This window comes from Lagenorhynchus albirostris, chromosome 11 (assembly GCF_949774975.1).
Source record: "Lagenorhynchus albirostris chromosome 11, mLagAlb1.1, whole genome shotgun sequence".
NCBI lineage: Eukaryota > Metazoa > Chordata > Mammalia > Artiodactyla > Delphinidae > Lagenorhynchus > Lagenorhynchus albirostris.
In genome coordinates this window covers 20,481,411-20,504,320 of record NC_083105.1, presented here as the reverse complement: position 1 = coordinate 20,504,320, position 22,910 = coordinate 20,481,411, and the positions used below count along the sequence as shown (strand labels likewise).

Below are 22,910 nucleotides of genomic sequence, written 5' to 3'. Positions count from 1 at the left end.
AAATATATAATGTCAGGTGAAAAGTCCATGATAAAAAGATTTAAAAGGCCCTTGCAGATTGATTACAGTGAAAAGATTTTTTTCTGGGGGGAAAAAACAAACAAATAATATATGCATGTATATATGTATCCTCATAAATAATATATTTCATTTATAAATAAGAAAGAATATTAATTATGGACGAGTAAAAGAAAGGAAAAAATTTCCCAAAGTCCTCCTTGCTACTTGATAATTATTTGTTATACATTTCCATCCAGTCTTCCTTTTGTCAAATAACCATAGGTGTTTTTTTTTGAGGTTGCATAATTCCATATAAACTTTTATATCCTGTTTATACCTAAGTAGGCATATTATAGTACTGTAACATACTTAGTAGATATCCTTTTAAATGGCTATAAATAATCCATAGTATAAATGTGCCATAATTTACTAAACCGTTTCACTTCTGTGGGAATATTTAAGTTATATATTATTTAAATGAAATAAAATAAAGTAAAATTCATTTCTTTAAATGAAAAATAAGATCCTGGAATTTTTAATTTAACGTTTTAGTTTTGATTAATCAGTAGGAAATAGACATTGCAATGAATGTTTTAAATACCCACTTGTTTTAAGAGAACTCATATGATTTTATGAGAAATAATCCAGTCACTAAGTTACTATATGGCCTACTCTGGTATGGCTCCGCTGAGATAATTACAAAGGTTCATATAGAAAACAAAGTAAAACCATCTTCATGGAATAAAGCAGCAGAGACTAAAATTCAGATATGAGGTGGCTCATTTAGAATTTCAGTCTGTTACCACAGGCTTTTCTACTGTACTTTCCAAGTGTGGTATGTGAAGAATGGCCCTGTAGCATAAGAGTATGATCTTTTTTTTTTTTTGTGGTACGCGGGCCTCTCGCTGTTGTGGCCTCTCCCATTGCGGAGCACAGGCTCCAGACGCGCAGGCTCAGCGGCCATGGCTCACGGGCCTAGCCGCTCCATGGCATGTGGGATCTTCCCGGCCCGGGCCACGAACCCATGTCCCCTGCATCGGCAGGCGGACTCCCAACCACTGCGCCACCAGGGAAGCCCCAAGGGTATGATCTGTAACGGCTCATCCTTAAGATAGTTTAAGGGGTCATGTTTAAGGATATGAGCTCTGGGGCCAGATTAAGCTGGGGCCCAGGCTTGGTTCTGCCTGTTACAGCTTGGCACGTTACTTAGCTCCCTCTGGAACTATAAAATGGGAATGACAGTTCCAACCTCACAGAACTGTTGTGAGGTCTAAATCAGGTAATATGTGTAACACGTTTAGCCTATGCCTGGCACATAGAACACCTCAGTAAATGATACCTTTCCAGTCAGCTACTTGGAGCCACTGATTTCAATAGTTATGAGAAAAGAATATGTACCCATGTATATATTTACCTTAATTTTAGTTTAGAAATTGTAGTTGTTAATGCTACCTTATCTCCTTGAGTCTTCAGCTAGTTCTTATGAAACTGGTCTGTTTTCAGGCTGACTCAAAACTCTCTCATATCGTTTACCATGGTAGAATTGGTTCTCTAGTTGCTTCTACTCTCTCCACGTCACTTCCGGGAAGCAGGGGCTATTTTGTTCATCTTTGATTCCTAAATCCAAGCACATAATAGATAAGAAATGCCTGAATTAGTCATGCTCACCACCACAGAGTCAGGAAAACCTTGACGTCTGAGGATGCGCTTTGGCTCCCTTAGGTCACGTGCACTCTCATCTGAGACATCCGCACAACTGGGTGTGGCTCACTGCAGCCCAGATTTTTGGATTGCTCTTTGCCTCTTGCCAACCGGAGGAACTTATCAGAAAACGGAATGTCAAAAAAACTAAAAAGAAACTCTCAGAACCTGTAGCAATCAGCTTCCTAACAAGTGACCTTGACCAAAAGGTAAGTTTTCTCTAAGACTCTTTCCTTCCCTCATCTACATGAGATGTTCATTCTGGTTCCTGTAACTGTCTTGGGCTTTGGCCTTGGGATAAACTCTTACAGTCAACAACTTGATGCACATGTGGATCCATAGGAGTGCTAGTAACTAGAGAGGGGTCACCCTCAAGTCCAAGACTTTTCAAAGATAATTTTTAGACCATTGGTCTAGTCAGACTTTTGATTTGCTTATTTAGCATATTTATCTTCCATTATATATTTAAGTTCTTTATCAATACAGGCAAATAAGATACTGTCTGTCCTGCCTCCATAACCTTGTTGATGACTTAATGAGATCATGTTCCTGAAAATGTTAGGTAGGGACCGTGTGTTATCTGTCTCCGATTTCGTAGTGCCTAGCACAATGCCTGGCTTATAGTGGGATCTCCATAAACATTGAATGAGCAGAGAGTGGAAGGGAAGAAAACAGGGGGGGAAAAGTATTTGAATGTTGTAAAGTTGTCTGCCAGTAATCTAAAGGATTATGATCTATATCTCCCCATGTCCTGGAGCTAAAATTCTTATGGCAAATAGAAGGGCACATTTACACAATTTCTGGTCATGAACCTTCCCTCTCCAGATCTACACAGGTGGTCATTCAGAGCAAAATCTCCTACCTTAGTTGTATCATTATAGTTACTTGGAGTTTTTAAAAACAGTCAGAAATACCCTGCATTGTGTCTGCCAATGTCCATTTTCTTTTCACAGATGAAAAGTATCTCCCTAGCCTCTTGCCATCAGTTGCACTCCAAATTCTTGGATCAGTCTCTAGGAGAGCAGGTAAGTATTGTGATCCTCCCAGTTAAATAGAAGGGACCTGTTCTACCAACAGTATAGGAATAAGCTTAGGTTTGGTTTTTGGTTTGGTTTGGTTTGGTTTTCCCTAGTTAAAGCTTGGGGAATTAAATGAAATATAAACAAACACTTAAATACCTGTTCAGTTAGGCACATGTATCTAATTGACTCTGGTGTCCATACTGGGATTACTCCTGGCTCCGTTTAGAATTCCCAATAAAGATGATACAGTGGGAAGCTGGCTGTTTATCTTTTTCATCGTCAGTTTTAACATATCTACTCCACGTTGCAACTGAAGCTTTGAAGGACAATGATTGATTTTTGTGGTTCTTTTAATTAATTAATTTATTTTTATTTATTTATTTTATTTTTGCCTGCGTTGGGTCTTCTTGCTGTGCGCGGGCTTTCTCTAGTTGAGGCGAGTGGGGGCTACTCTTCATTGTGGTGCGCGGGCTTCTCATTGTGGTGTCTTGTCTTTGTTGCAGAGCACAGGCTCTAGGCGCGCGGGCTCTAGAGCATAGGCTCAGTAGTTGTGGGCTTAGTTGCTCTGCAGCATGTGGGATCTTCCCAGACCAGGGCTCGAACCTGTGTCCCCTGCATTGGCAGGGGGGTCTTAACCACTGCGCCGCCAGGGAAGTCCCTGATTGATTGTTTTTATATTAAACTGTAATATTGAATTTCCTTCCCTTATCCCTGGAAGTGAAAGAGAAACCAATAATGTTCATGCTACAGTGTGGTCTGAGAATTGTCTGTCCTTAACAGAAGGCAGATAAATGATTCTATCACTAAAAAGCTTTATGTAGTTTCATATAAAATTTAATTCTAAGTAAAATATGGAGAATAAAGCATTTGTAAATATGCAGTAAATGTGAATTGCTTTTGAATAGTTGGTCTACTGCTCCATTTTATTTTTTCCTCTTGATAGAGCAGTTGGGCTGGTAGATGATGAAGTGACATGGATGTGGTATCTAGATATAAGCAAAGCACTTGACCACGTCTCTTGTGAGCCATTATGAACAACGGAGCAATGCAGATTAAGGGACGGGGCAGTAGAAACTAGGTGAATGTTGTATCTGAAGAGTGATCTCAGGTGGCATGCCATGAACACTGATACTTCTCTCACTTTTTTACGTGGCAGGGTTGGGGAGGGAATGGATAGCTATTCAATGGACAGCAAAGTGAGGCCAAAGAAATCATGCCAGGGTGGACAGTGGGTGGGGCCTTACACAATATGAGTTTTAATAGAGGATGACAAACCATACAAACTTGGGACAGGTAGGAAGAGATTTACTAGTACCAGCCCAGGTTGAAAGAAATGATGGATTTTACTTCACCTTAATCTTAGAGTGAGTTAACAGTGTGAAGTGGCTGCCACAAGGAGGAAAGGCCTCCAAATCTGGTGCTGTCCTCATGCAGGCCCAGCTTCCAGAAGGAAATGATAATCTTGGCATTAACTCTTGATGGCCAGGCTAGCCTTGGACAGTGTGGTGTTCTGAGTACCACATTTGGGGGAACTCTGGGTACACAGCTCCTCTAGCAGAGTTGCCCGGATGGTGAAGGAAATCAAATTCAACTTGGTTTCCTCCTTCACATAACAGGTGTGAAATACCCACGTCAGAGATTTCATGCATGTTGTAGAGTTAGGACTCAATAAATGGGTCCATTATTATAAGACTAAAAAATCACCCCTGGGCAATTGGACCAGATGGTATATGTGGGAAAGAGGAGCTCAGTGTTTAAGAACTTGGGCTGGAATTCTAAAGACCTTTGAATCCTGACTGACCACTCACTTGGTCTTTGGCTGAGATTTACCAACTCTGAGCCTTGGTTTTCTCTCCTGATAATAGTACCTAACAGGGATATTTTAAAGTTGAATTGGAATGCTGTATACAAGGTAACTAGGCAGTGCTCAGTAAATGGATCAGTAAAGGGAAACTGTTATTTTGGTGAAGAATGGATGGATGAAGGAATTTAATGGAATGAGGATCAAAGCTCTCTTGAAAAATGTAAATGGATGATCCAGAACGAAATTATTTACTCAGTGGAACCTTAAAGAATAGAAGTAGGCCAAATGGATAAAAGTTACATGGAAATAGGTTTGGACACACTGTAAGAGGTAAACTGAAGAATAATCCAAAAAAAGGCTTGATCGTCAGTTTGACAGTGCAATACCCAGTTTTCTGTTTTCTAATTGTAGGATACCTATTTTAGCTTCTACACAATCAGAATCCAATTCTTACCCTTCCCCTCTGCCCCTTTTTTTAAGGTTGTTAAGAATTTGTTGTTCGTAGCCAAAGTCTTATATTTACTGGAACCTGATTCTGGGGATAAGCGAGGTAACATAAAAGAAGACATGGAAGAACAGGAAGTTTTAGGTGATGGCCTGGCCAGAGAGGATGTGGAAGAACACAAGGTGTGTGCAGACAAGAATGAAGAGCGGAGCGAGCCAGCCACGCTGCTGTGGTTGATACGGAAGTTGTCCCGGATCGCAAAACTGGAAGCTGCTTATTCACCTAGAAACCTGTTAAAGGTGCGATGCATGTGCAAAATGACTGAAAGTAGTCTTTTTTTTTTTTTTTTAAGTATTTTAATGGTTTTAGTTATCCTCCTAAGTCCCTAGGAACTTTTCAACCCAGAACTGCAGCAATAACATCTGCCCTGAAATAGACCTTGTTTTCTAAATTAACTCTGTGTAGCTGCAAGTATAAAAGAAATATGATCTGTACTTTCAGAGAACATGCATCTTTAAGTTTCTCGGAGCTGTAGCAATGGATCTTGGAATAGACAAGGTGAAGCCGTACCTCCCAGTGATCATAGCTCCTTTGTTCCGAGAACTGAACAGCACCTATTCGGACCAGGGTAATTCTGCGGCCTCTCTTCTGAATACTTGCATGTTAGGATTCCTGTCTTCTTTCCTGAATGCTTCCTTCTTCCTTTTTGTCCTCCCTCTCTGCCACAGTTTAAGAAAGAAAACTTGCTAGGTATCAAGACAATTAACAGCAAGCAAATAAGGCATATTTGTGTTATTTTTAACTGTCTTCTCTCCTATATGCTTTCTTGTGTCTAAGAGTGAACGTTTCTCTCCTAAAAGATGATGTTTTACTCCTAAGCATAGATTAGATATTCAAAGAAAAATAACTTGGGGTGGTTCTAAACCTCATAGTGCTGTGAAAAATAATGAACAAATGTCATTATATTCTCAAAAATTACAAGGCAAAAATATGAAATAGTTTTTAGTTCAAATATTTTAAATTTTCCAATTTTTTTTTCTTGCCTGGTACATTTGGTACATTTGGTACCTTTGGTACATGATATTAGGAAAAGTGGGAATTAGGGGTTGGAAAGAGAGGCGGTAAAGTGGATGTTAAGAATTTTAAAAACAAAAATGAAGTGAATGTCAGAATAGAAGCTGTTTTAGTCCTACAGCCTGGAGAGAGAGTTTCCTTCTTAGAGGTCAGGTTGACTGTGGTTCCCAGCCAACATTTATTGAGCACCTAAATAAGGGTTCAGCGGTGGAAAAGGTCCAATCCTCATCTTCAAGAAACTTGCAATCTACAGTAGGTGTCATGAGCTTTCCTGAAATTGAATGCAGAAATCCTCGACTCTTTGCATTTGGGAGAGAGGAGGCAGGGAAGGGTGGGAGAATATGGCTTTTTGTCAGCTTCTCAAAGGAGTCTTTGATCCAAAAAGAGGTTACAGCCAGCGCCAAGCCTCTATGACCCGGGAATTAGAGAAACACAATTACCTTTCTTTGCCCCCATCTGCAGAGAGCTGAGCAGGTTAATAAAGGTAACCCAAAACATTTGTCAAGTTCTCAAATTACTTTGATGTCTTCTGAGCCCGGATTCCCTTGGGAAGTTGCTTCATGGTCTCTGATCTCTTGCTGCATCCTGGATGAGGTGTGGCTCAGAGTGCTGTGTCCAGCACTTCTGCTTGTTCTCCCATCTCAGCAACAAAGAGGCTAGTTTCAGATCAGTGTTTAATGTTGAAATGATAAAAGTGATAAAGCCTCAGGAGTTTAAATTTTGTGTGTTGTTAATTTTCTACATATTCAAATGTGTCCTTTCCTGCGTGTTTCTGATTATTATTGTGTGCGTGATTAGATCCTTCGCTGAAGAATCTATCCCAGGAAATCATAGAATTACTGAAAAAGCTGGTTGGGCTCGAGAGCTTCTCCTTAGTGTTTGCCTCTGTACAGAAACAGGCTACTGAGAAAAGGGCACTCCGGAAAAAGAGGAAGGCTTTGGAGGTAGGCCTGCTCTTTGAAGAAATGGCATGTTCATTAGGCTTAACTATTTTTAACCAGGGGTGTGTGCATGCATGTGTGTCAGACTTACCCAGGGAGGAAAGAGGAGTTGGATGTATTTGAGAAGTGGGACTTTATAACTGGGGCTCCAGATTTTCTTCAATGGGCATGTATTGCATTTGTGATGTTTTTAAGGTGAACAAAATGGTCCATTTCTGCATTTGATTTTTATTGGTTTAACAGTCACTTTAAAAGTAGTATAACATTTCTATTCTTTTTTCAAGTTTGTAACTAATCCTGATATCGCTGCCAAGAAAAAGCTGAAGAAACACAAAAATAAAAAGGAAGCAAAGAAGAGAAAGATCGAGTTCCTGCGTCCAGGCTATAAGGCCAAGAGACAAAAGAGCCACAGCCTGAAAGATTTAGCAATGGTGGAGTAAAGTGCTCCCTGTGTTAATACAGTGTCCCAGCTTACCCCGAAACATGAACTTTCTAGTGTATCTGCTGGTCCAAAATCATAGGTTTTATTATTTAATTTAAACTTTGGCACAGGTTGTATATTATACAGTTTAATATAATTCATGCTTATTTTTAATTAAAATATTTCATACCACTACTGTATCTTCACTGTCTAAAAAGCATTTGACACTAGTGATAAAGAGCTTAAAATGTATTTTTCTTTTTAAAAATACACATTAAAATAGCAAGACAACATGTAGAAGTTAGGAATAAATCAAACAAATGATTTGCAGTACCTGTATGGAGGAAATTATAAAACTTCATCAAAAGGCATTAAGAAAGATCTGCACAAATGGAGAAGTATAACCATGTTCATGAGTAGGAAGATTCAGTATCATAAGTTGCTAGTTCATCCCCAGTTGGATCCCACTGGGTAAATGCGTATCTGAGCAAAATCCCAAAGGAGTTCTTCATATTATCCCAACAAGCTGATTCTAAAATTTACATGGAAGATAGTAAATCAAGAATAGCCATGATGCTTTTAAAAAAGGAGAGTAGGGTGAGGGGCTTGCCCTCTCAGATATGAAAAATAAGATCAAAAGTGCTGTCTGTGGAGGGACGATGTGATAAATTCTACTTCATTAAAATTAAGACCGTCTACTTACAAAAAGATACAACTGGGACATAGTATGTACCATATACTGATAAAGGATTAGTAGCACCCAGGCTATATAATGAATACCTATGAATCAACAAAGATAATACAGTAGGAAAAGTGGCAAAAGAGAGAAATAGGCATTGCAGAGGAAATATAAATGGCCCTTAAACCTCAACATTTAGCAAATATGGCTATACCAATATTAAAGTACTTATGTACTGGTTAGTAAGTAGTCACTATCTTGAGACCCCAAGTGCCACCCTGGCTATATGAGTCCCTAGACTCCGTATCTCCCCATACCAGAAATTAAAGGACTAATACCTGGACTAGTAGGGGTCCTCCTGCATCAGCTATGTCTAGTTGTTAAATATTTTTTTGAGTCACTCCTCCTGTATTTAGCCTCATTAATAATTAGGAAAATGCAGATTAACATCAGAATGAAATTCCATTTTGAACCCTTCAGATTTGTAAAGCTGACAATACCAAATGTTGGCAAGCATGGTGGAGGAAAGGGCACTCTTATAAACCACTTTGGAAAACAATTTGGCATTATCTTGTTCAACCATATCTTTTGCCTCTCTATACACTTGATGTAGAAGCAATATTCTTTACTGCCCAATATATTTGGAAGGGAGGGGGGGGAAAGAATCTATCCTACGCTTTACATTTTATTTAATTCTCATAGTCTTCCTGAGAGCTTCCTAAAACTCATTATTTTACAGATGAGGAATCTCATCTCGGATTAAATAATCTACCTAAGGGTGACACAGGTTGTAGGTGGCAAGAGTTAAGATTCAAACCCAGGATTGAAAGCCCATGCTCTTTGTAATTTGTAATTATGGGCTTAGAAATATTATAGCATAAGGCATAGGAATCAAATGTTCAAACATTCATGAACTTCAGAATTTGTGTTTTGATGTAGTTTATATATCAAACGAGTTCTCACACTTCTAAGGTGTTTGTAATGCGCCAAAAGAATAAACATAGGGCATCTTGGAAGGCAGACTCAATTCTAAGTGATTTAAAGTGCATGTACTGCTTTTATAAAAATTTTTAAATCAGAAAACAAAATACTAAAGCAAAAATCAGGAAGAATAAGTATCTCAAGTATATTGAGCACAGCTTTGTTTTAATCAGTAAATATTTATTGAGTGCCTAGTATGTGCCAAGTGCACCATACTAGATGCAAGGGATTCTAACAGTAGATGATGTATGGTCCCTGCCCTCAAGGAGCTTACATTTCCACAATTTAAAGTGCATCTCAGGTATTCTGGTAATAGAATTCCACCTCAATTTCTCATTTTTGAAAATTTAATCACATGACACAGCACAACTACCAACCAGAATTATAAAATAGAACATTAGAGCTAAAAGAAAACTTTGACGTTATTTGTTCAAAAAGAAAAACCAAACAAACAAAAACTGATGGAGTGTGGCCCTTTGTGCCTAGAACTCATGTGTTCTGATTTCAAGTTTGGTGTTTTATTCATTTTCAGGCTTCTCACAAAACAATACTCAGTAGATTTTTATAAATGAGGACTTTCAAACTCCTGTAACATACCTGTACAGTTGCTTCCTGCTAGATAAGGACCTTATAATTCATACCATATTAAAATAAGTGTATGCTCTATTTACCCCATCCTATTCTTTGTGACAAACCAGAGGGCTCAGGATCATCCAAGTGCTGGCCTTGGCTACCAGGACTACACGTCAGGCAGCACTCGCCTGCCAGGGCCGCCCCTCCACTGACTTCTACTTTCACAGTGTTCCTGAACCACTGGGGAGTATTTAGCCACTTGGGTACAAGCCCAGCAGTAGATATGTGCCACTGACCAGACCCAAGTATGAACTGCAGATGTACTATTTCCCAGCTGACAAATATAAAAGCATTACTATTTGAACCATGAACATATTCTGAGGTGCCATAATGTGCCAAGCACCATACTGGATGCTAGGGATACAGACATGAAAAAGACAGTCTGCCCATCAGGAGTGCCTTGCAAACTATGAAACAATGTTAGTTATATGCTCAGTTAGTAATATTAGGTGCACTGGGAACACCTGTCCCGGGAAGAAGGTCTCCAAAAGCTTTCCAAGAAATCAAATTAGGAATGGGTGCTAGAGAACAAGAAAAGTCCCAGAGATTAGAAAAGAAAGTCACATTCATGTGAGCTGAATGACCACTAGCTTTCCTGAGACCTGAGGGGCACAATGGTATTAAGTTCTCTTTACTGGCATCTAATTTTTTAAATGCTGCTCGTCCAACTAAAAAAATGAAAAAATTGCTCCCAATTTTAGTAACTACTAAGGACTCTTATTTACTTCTGTCATACTGTAGACTGGGTTGTTTGAAAAGTTCCTTTAAGAAGTCCCTTAGAATATAATTGTTTTTGACAGCCTAGCAGCTGTAAGCCTAATTTTTAAACGAATACTTAATTCTCCCTGTAGAATCAATAAGATTTTGACTTTTCACCAATCAAATTTACATGTTCAATTACAGGTAGATAAAAGGAATCAAAGGCAGCAAAAACATCTTTTACAATGCTTCTTAAAATAGATCTTTTTAAAAAATTTCCTTTCACGTGAAATTTTCTTTAATGTGTTGTGAACTCCAACAAATACAACCATTTGGGATTGTTTTTACTACCTCTACTAGTAAGGACAAATAAATTTATAGACATTATTTTGATTGTAATGTGTCTACTTCAATTAGCTTAATTTTATATAAGGAGTTAAGCTGTGTTGTCAATGTTGGCATTTTCAGGAATTTATGGTATAGTTTATGGGACAAGCTTCTGACCCTGTGAAGTCTCACTTTAAGCCCTCTTCCCACCTCCCTAGCAGGTGACACTGGTCAAGCCAGTCTATCAGAATTTTGGGTCCATGTCCATAAAAATGAAGATGTAAAAATGATGTCCTAGCTACCTCACAGGGTTCCTGTACAAACTAACTAGGAAGGCCCAAATCTGTAAAAATTTCCCAACAACCATAAATACTATAAAATGATAATTACAGATAAGTCAGTGAAGATAGCCACCAAAATAATTACTTCAACTTCACACGTATATCCAAAAGCTTTTAAATGGAACAGCTTAAAGTGGTCATTAAGCAAATGAAGACTATAATTAACCTACGCTAGGTTCCTAGCCTACTCTACTGAGCCTAATCTTTGGAAAAACTTAATTCATTTTAGGGGGAAAAAAATCTGAGTTAAGGTATTTTTTAGTGTTAATACATATACGCTGCAACCACTAATTTAAAATTGGAGGGCTTTTTCCTCAATAAGAGTACATTCTTTAATAGGACTGTGTCTGAATAAGAATTCCATACAAATAGAATATATACCTTAACACAAGATAACAAGGAAGGAATATTTTACATTATACAGAACACACATTCAGTTGATTCAATCACAATGAGTTACCCTTCCAACCAAATACTTATTTTTAATACTTATTACAAATGTTGCAGTCAGTTTGGTATATGCTGACAATCATACAGTTTTAACATTTAGTAGTGTGAAGCACACTAACTATTTCCAAAGGGATATGTGATGTGGTCTTCGTTTCAGAGGAGCAGAAGTGACTGAATTACTGTCTGCTCTTTAGTGTTTCAACTAACCTGTGAAGAGAAAATGAACAGTTTCATAAGATTAACTTCAAACTTTCAGGTATAGATCATTTATTATATAAATTTTATACTGGAGGTGGATTCCAAAGCACTTTAAATGATGAAGGCTAAGACAGTTATATTAAAAGAATGAGGTTATGGACTCAATTGCCATGAGGGTCTTTTAGCTTTCACTTTCTCTATGCTTTGAATGAATAATCAAAAAAGACCAGGGATTTCCCTGGTGGGGCAGTGGTTAAGAATGTGCCTGTCAGTGCAGGGGACACGGGTTCAATCCCTGGTCCAGGAAGATCCCACATGCCACAGAGCAACTAAGCCCGTGAGCCACAACTACTGAGCCTGTGCTCTAGAGCCCACGCGCCGCAACGACTGAACCCATGCACCGCAACTACTGAGCCTGCGTGCTGCAACTACTGAAGCCCATGCACCTAGAGCCTGTGCTCCACGGGAAGCCACTGCAAATGAGAAGCCCATGCACTACAACAAACAGTAGCCCCCGCTCACCACAACTAGAGAAAGCCCGCATGCAGCAACGAAGATACAATGCAGCCAAAAATAAATAAATAAATATTTTTTAAAATAATAAATAAATAAATAAATAATCAAAAAACACCAGATATCCACTTTCCAGGCTGCTACTACTACAGCCAGGCCAGATGTGGATATTTCAGAGATGAAAACTAGTCTCAGTCTTCAAGGAGATGACAATTTAATGAGCAGATGCACAAACCAACTACAAGACAGTGTAACAAGTACTACTATATCACTGACCTGTGACAAGGACCTCTGTGTGTGTGGTAAGGCAGTGGGCATGAAGTTATGTCAGGGAAGGCTCTTGAGAAACACAGAGCCTTAACCTAAGTCCTGAAGGATAAGGAACTGGAGGGTGCAGTGAGGTAGGGGAAAAAGCTAGAAATACAGCAGAGAGCTGGTGGCTTATCTAACTATAATTAGGTGTGGTTGAAATAAAAGCAGATGTACATGAAGACCAGTGGAAGAAAAGGGTGGAGGAACAATATGGTAAACTGATAAATAATCTGAATTTTATCCTTAAGACCAAAGGGAAATGACACATGTATGTACACAGCGCATGTACACACAGATGGCTTCTGGAAACATACTTACCATTCCATTGCCTCATCAAGGCCAGTGCCTTTGGTTGCTGAAGTTTTGAATATTTGCCATTTTCGGTCCTTCAAGGCAGGTAACCCAAGTGAATTTGCCATCTCCGAGGGAGTCATGGCCTGTTCCATGTCCTGCTTATTTGCAAACACCACTAAAATGGCTTTCCTCAGCTCTTCTTCCTAAATAACATAGAAAAGGTTTGATTTCTTCTAATCAATTTGCTCCCTTGAGTTTGGGAAGAAATGCCAAAAAAAAATCCATTATTTTAAAAGCGTATTTCCTAATTATTAATATACAATGTTCATTATAAATTATTTGAAATTATAGAGAAGTATGAAGAAAAGAAACTTCACCCATAATCCTATCTCCTAAACATGATCACTGTTTAACATTTTGGGTATTTTCTACTGCTTTGTAATTCAGATACTTATAGTTTATTTAGTATATATATACATTTAAGATCACATTTAAATACAGTTCCATACCCTGCTTTAAAAAATAAACATTAAATTGTGGATGTTTTTCCAAACTACCAAAAAAAATTTTTTTTAATTAATTAATTTATTTATTTTTGGCTGCATTGTGGCTTCATTGCTGTGCGCGGCCTTTCTCTAGTTGTAGCGAGCAGGGGCTACTCTTCATTGTGGTGCCCGGGCTTCTCAATGCAGTGGCTTCTCTTGTTGTGGAGCATGGGCCCTAGGCACACAGGCTTCAGTAGTTGTGGCACACGGGCTCAGTAGTTGTGGCTCACAGGCTGTAGAGCACAGGCTCGGTATTTGTGGTGCACGGGCTTAGTTGCTCTGCAGCATGTGGGATCTACCTGGACCAGGGCTTGAACCCATGTCCCCTACATTAGCAGGCAGATTCTTAACCACTGCGCCACCACGGAAGTCCCTCAAAAAAATTTTAAAACATTAATGGTACAGCCACTATGGCGAACAGTATGGAGGGTCCTTAAAAAACTACAAATAGAGCTACCATATGACCCAGGAATCCCACTACTGGGCATATACCCTGAGAAAACCATAATTCAAAAAGAGTCATGTACCAAAATGTTCATTGCAGCTCTATTTACAATAGCCCGGAGATGGAAACAACCTAAGTGTCCATCATTGGATGAATGGATAAAGAAGATGTGGCATATATATACAATGGAATATTACTCAGCCATAAAAAGAAACGAAATTGAGCTATTTGTAATGAGGTGGATAGGCCTAGAGTCTGTTATACAGAGTGAAGTAAGTCAGAAAGAGAAAGACAAATACCATATGCTAACACATATATATGGAATTTAAGAAAAAAAAATGTCATGAAGAACCTAGGGGTAAGACAGGAATAAAGCCACAGACCTACTAGAGAATGGACTTGAGGATATGGGGAGGGGGAAGGGTAAGCTGTGACAAAGCGGGAGAGAGGCATGGACATATATACACTACCAAACGTAAGGTAGATAGCTAGTGGGAAGCAGCCGCATAGCACAGGGAGATCAGCTCAGTGCTTTGTGACCGCCTGGAGGGGTGGGATAGGGAGGGTGGGAGGGAGGGAGACGCAAGAGGGAAGAGATATGGGAACATATGTATATGTATAGCTGATTCACTTTGTTATAAAGCAGAAACTAACACACCATTGTAAAGCAATTATACTCCAATAAAGATGTGAAAAAAAAAATTTAATGGTTATACTCTACACTAAGAATTCATGCACCATAAACTATATAACTGTTTTCCAGTATTAGTTTCTTCCTAGATTCTTTTCACTCGACTATTAGAGAAACCAAAGTGACAGAATCATAATACAGAAATCTTTGTGTGAATCTCTATGTCTTTAACACAATTCTCTAAAAATGGAATCAAAGTATGAAATTTTTTTCAGGTTCTTGTTACATGTATTAATAAACTGCTGTCCAGAGAGCCTGTAACAATTTCAACTCCACGAACAGTGTATGACAGTGCCCATCTCCAATGCAGCTTTGGTAGAACTGAAACTATATATTTTTCCAAACATAGCATTTCATTATATGCTTATTTATTATTAGGGTATTAAAAATACAAATGTTATTCTTCTCCTATAAATTGTAGGTTCATGCCTTTTGCTCACTTTTCTATTGATTTGCAAAAGGTATTGATACGATTAAGATCACTAATCCTTAGTCACTGGCTGTAAAACTGTGTCTTGGTTCCCCATTTTACCCTAACTTGTATTGTTTGGCATCTGAGCTTTGTGGATTTTTTTGTTTGTTTGTATAATATCAATATAATTAAATCTATCTTTTCTTTTGTAATTCCTTCCAATTCTTGGATTTAGAAGGACCTTCTTAATCCAGAAATTTTAAACATATTCCCTTATAATGACTTCCATTTTACATAATTCTTTACTCCATTTAGAATTTTTGTGTACAAAAGTAAAACAAATTGATTTTGTGTCTGTAAGTTTTAATATAATAGTCCTGACTCATATTCCACATGTACTTTATATCACTAATACATAAACATTAATTGACTGCATCAATTAAAAGTTACTTCTGGGGCTTCCCTGGTGGCGCAGTGGTTGGAAGTCTGCCTGCCGATGCAGGGGACGCGGGTTCGTGCCCCGGTCCGGGAGGATCCCACATGCCGCGGAGTGGCTGGGCCCGTGAGCCATGGCCGCTGGGCCTGCGCGTCCGGAGCCTGTGCTCCGCAACGGGAGAGGCCACAGCAGTGAAAGGCCTGTGTACTGCAAAAAAAAACCAAAAAAAACAAACAGCAAGCAAATACAAATGATTTACCCACATTTTAATAAAGTTTTCTTACCTCCAACATGGCAACTAACTCTGATTTGGAAATGCCAATTCGGTCTCGGTCACAACTGTCTACTACATAAATGACTGCATCTGTGTTTGAATAATAACATCTCCAGTATGGCCTGAAGAAAATTCAGAAAGGGAGAATACATTATTATTTGAAAGAAGAAGAAACTGGTATGTTAATTCATATGCTAGGACTTGGCAGTGATGGGGTGGGGGGTTTTACTTGCCAATCCTTCCCCATCCATGCCAGAATCAATGCCATAATGATTCATTGTTTCTGATGGACATATATCATATCCCTCAGATGGGATGGGGTGGAAAGAATATTGATGAACATAAATCACAGGACCAAGGAGCTTCAGAATGAGTTCAGACTTTAGGCTGAACGAATATATTTATAATCTATAAAATCACTAAATGTACCGTTAAAAAAAGTTCCACACAGACCTGATTGTTACATCTTAACTAGAAACTCCTTAAGAGGAATGAGTTCTTTAAAAAAAAATTTTAATATGATTTTATGTAACAGACATTAAACTGATCACTGAAGACACGAAGTAGAAATGGCTAAAATAAGAAATTGACTCAAAAGTGGTTCAAGAAATAAAATGAGTTACCGGGCAGCAGGATGTCTGGGGAATGCACTACTGATCTTTTAAGATGGTAAGTACCCTAGTGAGTGAGCAGTGACAGTCACTAAACATTCACAGTTGCCATGTCAAGCACAGGATGCTGGGCAGGAGACTTGAATTCCAGAGGGCATTTATGTTCACATTAGTCCTAAATGGTGGGCCCAAAAGGTATTTTTATGAAATCCAAAACAGTCTGTCTCACAGAGGAAGGGACTGACAAGAACTAACTAGAGGACCCTTTTTATTTAAAAACTAATGAAGTAATTAGGTCTTGAGATTTTCATGAAAAGATTTTTCATTGAAGTGATATCTGAAAAACTGGCTTCCTAAGATTTTAATTCTTTAGTTAAAATTTTTAATTCTCAGATTTTAATTGAGGGAATAAGGCCGTTTTACCTCATTTTAAACTAGGTGTCTCCCATTAAATTACAAAAGAAGACATATTTTGGTTTACTCCTGTTAACCCTAAAGGAGCCAATAAAGAAAGATTCAATACTACAAAATGATCTGCCCTTTGCACCATACCTGATACTTGTCTGTCCTCCTAAATCCCAGACTTGGAATTTTAGGTTCTTGTATGTTACCGTCTCAACATTAAATCCAATGGCTGGAAAAGAAATCAAATTAGCAGTATATGTAGACTAATACATTCCGTCTTCAAAGTATCCAATCTGACTTTCAGCAATTAATGGTAATTGCTGAATCACACTGTTAGTTCAAATATCATCCCACTTAAGATAAGACAGTATGCTGTGCTACACATGCACACATACGCACACCAATCAGCAAGATCAACACCACTTTCAGGGTATATAAGAACCCCCAGCTACCTCTGCAATTATATAATTCTTAGCTCAATGGAAATCCTATTATGTTAAACTCCCTTCAAAATACAGTACTGGCATACAAAAGTGTTCAGAAAGTTATATTTAGAAATGACAGTTGCAGATGTATTACAAAAAACGGAATTTTGGTAGGTTGCAAATAAACAGGGAACAAAACCAAGAAAGCCTAGATAGACTCTAAACTTCAGTAGGTAAGGGCACAGCAATGGCTGTGTACCTCTTTATGGAAGCTGAGTTCTCTAAGGCTGGCAATCTCACAGACCCTCTGAAGACTTCCTCAAGAGCTCATTTGTAATAAGGTCATAGCGAGATGGTCAAAGGGGAGGAGTCCCATCCCTTTTCCCAGCCATCCTTCTTAGCTGGAGCTCTCGCATCACATGCCTAAGGCAAGATATTACTATCTTCCATTGAAAGGAATCTGAAGGAGGTGGAGAGGTTACTGAAAAAAACTTAGGAGCTACATATACAAATATTACTAAGATTTTACAAACTTAAAAAAAAATCAAAGTAAAAAATGACTTAACAGCTATAACTGGACAATTAATTTTTTAGATTTAAGTTTATACTGGCAAATGACGATTACGAGTATATGGCAAGTATAAAAAACCTGAGTGAAAAACTAAAAAGCAAGTTCATGATGTCTCCCTTAGAATTAAGCAGCAGGGTAATCACTGTCTCCAGCCTCAGTTAGGAATGTTGTTTATTTGCAAAGGACAAGGGCGTGGTATGAACCACATTTAATGAAATGCAATCCACTGGGCTATGTGTATTGCAGGGGCCACGGTGACTCAACTGTAGCAGATGGAGTTGGGTGATTTTGAGAAGCAAAAACCAAGGAAACTGAAATTTACTGAAGGTGGCATAAAGAAGTAACAGATGACACAGGGTTTGAAAAGTTCTTCTTTCATAAAAGCTACACTTTTTTTTTAATCTGGAAATTTAAATAGTACTAAATATAGAAATACCTTGAGTGACAGAGTAACTTTAAAGGCATAATTTAAATATTCTTGAGCAAACTCTACAAACTATTAGTTTAAATGTACTAATCTTACTAATCTAAGTAAATTCAGGGCATCAAATGAAAATAGCATAAGTAACAGAACAGTCTTCTTATGTAGTAAATTAAGACTGTTGGAGAATATTCTTCTAAAATATCAATTGATTTAAAGTCAAGGTGTTTCTTTTCTTGATATTTTTAAGTACCAGATTCAACACTCAGTCTCTTCAACTCAGATCTTTAAAAATAATCAATAGAATTACTAAAGGGAAACTAATCTTAATCAAATAGTAACAAATACAGAAAAAAAACCACTTCACATGTAATAATATCACTTCATATCTATATAATTCTTTACACAGGTTAACAAAGTATTTTATATACTAGATTTATTTTCCCCTCAAAGCCAATGTATATTTATTATCTTCATTTTATCAACAAAGATACTGGCTCTCAATGAGATTAGGTGGCTTAACTCTACCTAACTTTTAAAACAGCCCTAAACAGCAGAACCCAGCCATGCACAGGGGTTCATAAATTACACCAAACTGTCTGTAAATTTATGAAAAAAAGTGTTATAAATATTATGCTCATAGTAGTTTACGAACCTTATCAATTACATTATATATTTATTCAGAAATAAAGTTATGTTTGATGGAAAGAGAAAGCCCCTATAATTAGTTTATCATACCAACACTTACTAGGAATAGTAGTAACGACTTCTCCAACCTGTAACCTGTACAAAATTGTAGTTTTTCCTGCTCCATCTAATCCCAAAATTAAAATCCTCATTTCCCGGGTTCCAAACAGACTGGAAAAAATGCTTGAGAAAAAGCCACCTTAAAAAATAACAAAGATGTATTTCAAAATCATTTCATGAACTAGGCCCACAAAACATTTAATCTTACCCTTTGAAAGCTACAGCAAATTAAATAATACTGTAATCTTTTCCTCAATTCATAGGTGCATATTTTTGCTTCCAATGAAATACATTATTCAACACCAAACTAGTAATTACTGATTGTTACCATGTCCTGGATACTGTGTCAGGCAGGCACAGAAGATACACTCAAAAATAAGAGAAACAGGACCACTGCCCTCATGGAGCTCACTTTCTAATCGAGAGAATATGGATATCTTAGCATGATCTCACTACCCCCAGAAACCAAAGGGCAAACCAGAATGACAGTGGGACAATGAGGTCCTTGAACATGAAAAGCAATTACTGTTGTACAGTTAAGTACCTTCAATCACTGATGCCACACACAATACCTGGTTATTTTACCAAGAAATGGCAAAATTAAAAGCTGCAAGTCTGGAAAAATGAATCCACTATGGGTTAGAGAACCCTGAACATCTGTAACACAAGGGGTGTGACGTGACAAAATCCTTTCTACCTTTTACAGGTTAAAAACAAGCAGAAGAATAAAACTGAAGGGGTTATGCAAAAAAGACAAGAAAGCGCTTCTGACGTTCCAGACCAAGAAGTAAACTCCCCAGAAAATCGCTGAGGTATTTAAATAAGGCAAAGAATTTGCATCATTTGGAGGGTTGTAAACAAGTTAAGAAATCTGCACCTTCATTTGGGCTCTAGCGGGGAGGGAAGCTCTAACTGACGCTTGCGATGACAATGTAGTTCCCTCAATCAGCACTCCAAAAATTGAGATTAAAATGTCATCGCTGACTAGTAATACACTCCCTGCCCATTTCCTTCACCACCTTCTCTACAGGAAAAGATACAGGTAAGCAGACAAACGCCAAGTTGGCCGTAAAACATGACGAGCACCACCCTCTTTCGGGGTTTAAACTGACGCAGTCCCAGCGACCAGGGAGAGAGAATCCAGAAGCTCATCCTTCACCCAAGAAACCTGAGCGAACCTGCGACTGACACGCTGCCAAGCTTCGCAAGACCAGCTCCATCCAGCAAGTGGCGCTGGGTCCGAGGGGATGACGGAAAAGTTCACCGACCCGCGCTGCCCTCACCTCTGACCCCGCCGGGAGAAAGGAGAACGGCATAAGACGGGGGCGAAGGTTCGAGGCAGGGTCCACGCACACAGGTGAAAATCTAAGGTGAGTTACGTCCTCAGCGGTCAGCGCCCTAAGACGCTGGCTACTCTGGGTTTTCCAGGCCGGCCCCTCTCCTCCTCCTCCAGACCCCAGCCCTCGGCCTAGGCCTCTCAGCGCGCCCAGGCTCCCTTCTCAGATCCCTCACCCATGATGAACTGCCTGTCCTCCCTCGTCGACCGGCGGAGACTGGGCCCGGCCTCGGCAGCGACTCCTAATCGAGGCTCGGCGCCGCCACCTCCCCTCGCCTGGGCCTGCGCTCCGGCTCCGGCTCGGCCTCGGGCTCTGGTTCCCAGTGGGTTTCCTTGGAAGCCTGGTCAGCCAGCAACTTCCACGTCGGACCTCCCGGCGGGGGCGGGAGCGAGGCCGCCGCGACTGCGCGCCGGGAACGGCGGCCTGAGCGTCCGCGCCGTCACTTTCGACGCAAGTCCCCGGTGCGCAGGGTGTAGATACTGCGGAAGCCGCAAGGAAAAAAAAAAAATTCAAGGACTCCAAGTCTCCCCTGCTTCTGTTTTCTTGGACAGGAAAGGCTTCCGAAATAGGGAAGTTCGAATTTTCATTTTAAATTCTGACACCAAGAAGTGGTGAATCCGCCAACCGGGAATGCGCGTCGGGCCTCGATGCGGCAGCCTGACTGGAAGCGGGCGCGGCTTGCGGCGTCGCAGAAATGACTTGTCCTGAAGCGCCCTGCGGGCGTTGACCCGATTTTCCACTGGCTCCTTCCTCCGACTAGGAAAGAGGGCTACCTTATAATAATAGGAAGAGCCCCGCGCCACCAATGCGGAGCCGCCTAAACTGAGGCCGCCAAAGAGATTTTTGGCGTCGCAGTGGCCTGCAGGGTCAGCGTTAGCGTCCCTCCCTCCTTTCTTCTACCTGTACCTTCTCCGATGCTAGCTAAAGGCAGTCATTACTCTATAGAAAAGGTATGTATTTTGAAGGCAACATCGTTTTTCAAAATGCGGTCATTCCTGTTACTATTGATCTGGTTTTACAGTTCCTGCTTACCAAAAAGAAACGTTTGAGGAAACAAGTATAGTAGCGTGCTAGAATTAAAGGTAAACATTTAGTTTATAAGTCTGTGGAATTTTATTCTTCAGACAAACATTTGGAATTGACCTCATCTCTTTCAAGTCTTTGCTCAAATGTTATTAATATTTAAAGTTGCAACCTACTCTACATCCCCCTTATCCTGATTTTTTAGTAGAAGGTACCACTAAACATAATTTACTTACTTATTATGCTTATTTATTGTCTGTTGCCTCTCACTAGAATGTAACATCTATGAATGCAAGTATTTTTGTTTATTTTGTTCACTGTTTTGTTCTTGTACTTGGGCACTAAACAACTATTTGAGAGAAGGTGTTGAATTATACGTTTTTAAGGCCAATAACATAAACATTAGTTAACTTAAACATATGTTATGCAATATTATTAAACTTGTTTCCTAAACTAGGCATATCTGAACCACCTGTCCTATTTGATAGGCGAGGCCAAGCTCTCTTCTTCAAGAAAGTTGTTATATTTGAAGAGGAACCACCAGATGGTGGTATTGCTTCAGGCTAATTCTCAGCAGAATGAGATCAGTTGGTCTAATTGATTAAAAGTGGAGTAGACAATCCTTTTCAAATCTTACGGTCCAGTAATAATTTATTAAATTTTAAAACGTGAATGTTTAAATGCAGTCCAAGCAAGTAAAACAATTTCAAAATTCTTCTGACTATAAAGCCACAATACGATCAAATAAGTTTAAAATTTTAAAGCTGGAAGGAACCTCAATTCCAAACATCTCAATTGCACATGAAGAAGTAGAAACAAGCTAAGTGATAGAGCCAGGACAGCAACTCTGATCATTTGACTTCCAGGCCTGAAGTAACTGCATTATGATGCCTTCTGTAACTGAGCCGTGATCTATACATTTGGTAAATTGATTTGCAAACACATGACCATACTGTAGTTTCCTAAGTTAGAAACTTAAACATTTCTGTGCGTTACATTACCTAGTGGAGGTTACTTTCTTTTGCTCAGATTTTATTCCATGAAGCAGAAACCTATGAAATATAATAAGTATAAAGATATAAGTGTAATAAATATAAGCTTCAGAAGGACTTAATGCTGTGTATTTATAATTGTCTTTTAAACTAAGGCATATTTTGAAATCATAACTAGGTGTGTGATTTTTTTTATACATCTTTATTGGAGTATAATTGCTTTACAGTGTTGTTTTAGTTTCTGCTGTACAACAAAGTGAATCAGCCATATGCATACATATGTCCCCATAGCCCCTCCCTATCCCACCCCTCCAGGTGGTCACAGAGCACAGAGCTCATCTCCATGTGCTATGCGGCTGCTTCCCACTAGCTATCTATTTTACATTTGGTAGTGTATATATGTCAATGCTACTCTCTCACTACGAGGTGTGTGATTTTCACAAATTGTGTATTGTATTTCAAATGTTTCCTTTCAATAACATGTACTTTGTCAAAGAATTTCTCTTTAGACTAAGGAGTCTTCTTTTAATTGAGAAATAATTCACATACAATAATATCATTTTTAAGTGTCCAATTCAGTGGTTTTTAGTATATCCGCAAGGTTTGCAACAGTCACCACTGTCTAATTCCAGAATGTTTTCATCACCCCAAACAGAAACTCTATACCCATTAAGCAATAACTCCCTATTGCTCCCCTCCTAGCTGCTGATAACCTTTCTGTAGCTACGAATTTGCCTATT

General features: G+C 39.0%; 3 protein-coding genes across 4 annotated transcripts in view; 2 read left to right on the top strand and 1 right to left on the bottom strand.

Annotated features, from left to right (window-relative positions):
• Positions 1-7,600, top strand: part of UTP20 (UTP20 small subunit processome component) — a 94,026-nt gene extending 86,426 nt beyond the window's left edge. Inside the window, exons 57-62 of the mRNA XM_060164551.1 lie at positions 1,723-1,910; positions 2,655-2,726; positions 5,008-5,271; positions 5,474-5,600; positions 6,845-6,990; positions 7,272-7,600. Of these exons, the coding sequence (XP_060020534.1) occupies positions 1,723-1,910; positions 2,655-2,726; positions 5,008-5,271; positions 5,474-5,600; positions 6,845-6,990; positions 7,272-7,427 (953 nt within the window). The 3' untranslated portion in view covers positions 7,428-7,600. The remainder of the gene's footprint in view (positions 1-1,722; positions 1,911-2,654; positions 2,727-5,007; positions 5,272-5,473; positions 5,601-6,844; positions 6,991-7,271) is intronic.
• Positions 7,601-9,227: 1,627 nt separating this feature from the next.
• Positions 9,228-20,572, bottom strand: ARL1 (ADP ribosylation factor like GTPase 1). The gene is made up of 6 exons (XM_060164550.1): positions 20,331-20,572; positions 18,820-18,957; positions 16,802-16,883; positions 15,649-15,760; positions 12,860-13,038; positions 9,228-11,725 (listed from the first exon to the last, which is right to left on the bottom strand). Exons 1-6 carry the CDS (start codon positions 20,332-20,334, stop codon positions 11,695-11,697), a joined length of 546 nt encoding a protein of 181 aa, XP_060020533.1. The 5' UTR covers positions 20,335-20,572; the 3' UTR covers positions 9,228-11,694.
• SPIC (Spi-C transcription factor) overlaps positions 20,128-22,910 on the top strand; it is a 51,235-nt gene continuing 48,452 nt past the window's right edge. For both annotated transcript variants that reach the window (XM_060164549.1, XM_060164548.1), the window contains exon 1: positions 20,128-21,105. The gene's annotated coding sequence lies outside the window, so the exon portion shown is untranslated. The remainder of the gene's footprint in view (positions 21,106-22,910) is intronic.

Excerpts from the sequence above, each read along its gene's own strand:
- ARL1 (XM_060164550.1), bottom strand. Across the intron at positions 16,884-18,819 it reads AGTCGTTACTACTATTCCTA|CCATTGGATTTAATGTTGAG; the intron begins GTAAGTGTTGGT and ends TTTCTTTTCCAG. Across the intron at positions 11,726-12,859 it reads CTTGATGAGGCAATGGAATG|GTTAGTTGAAACACTAAAGA; the intron begins GTAAGTATGTTT and ends TTCTCTTCACAG.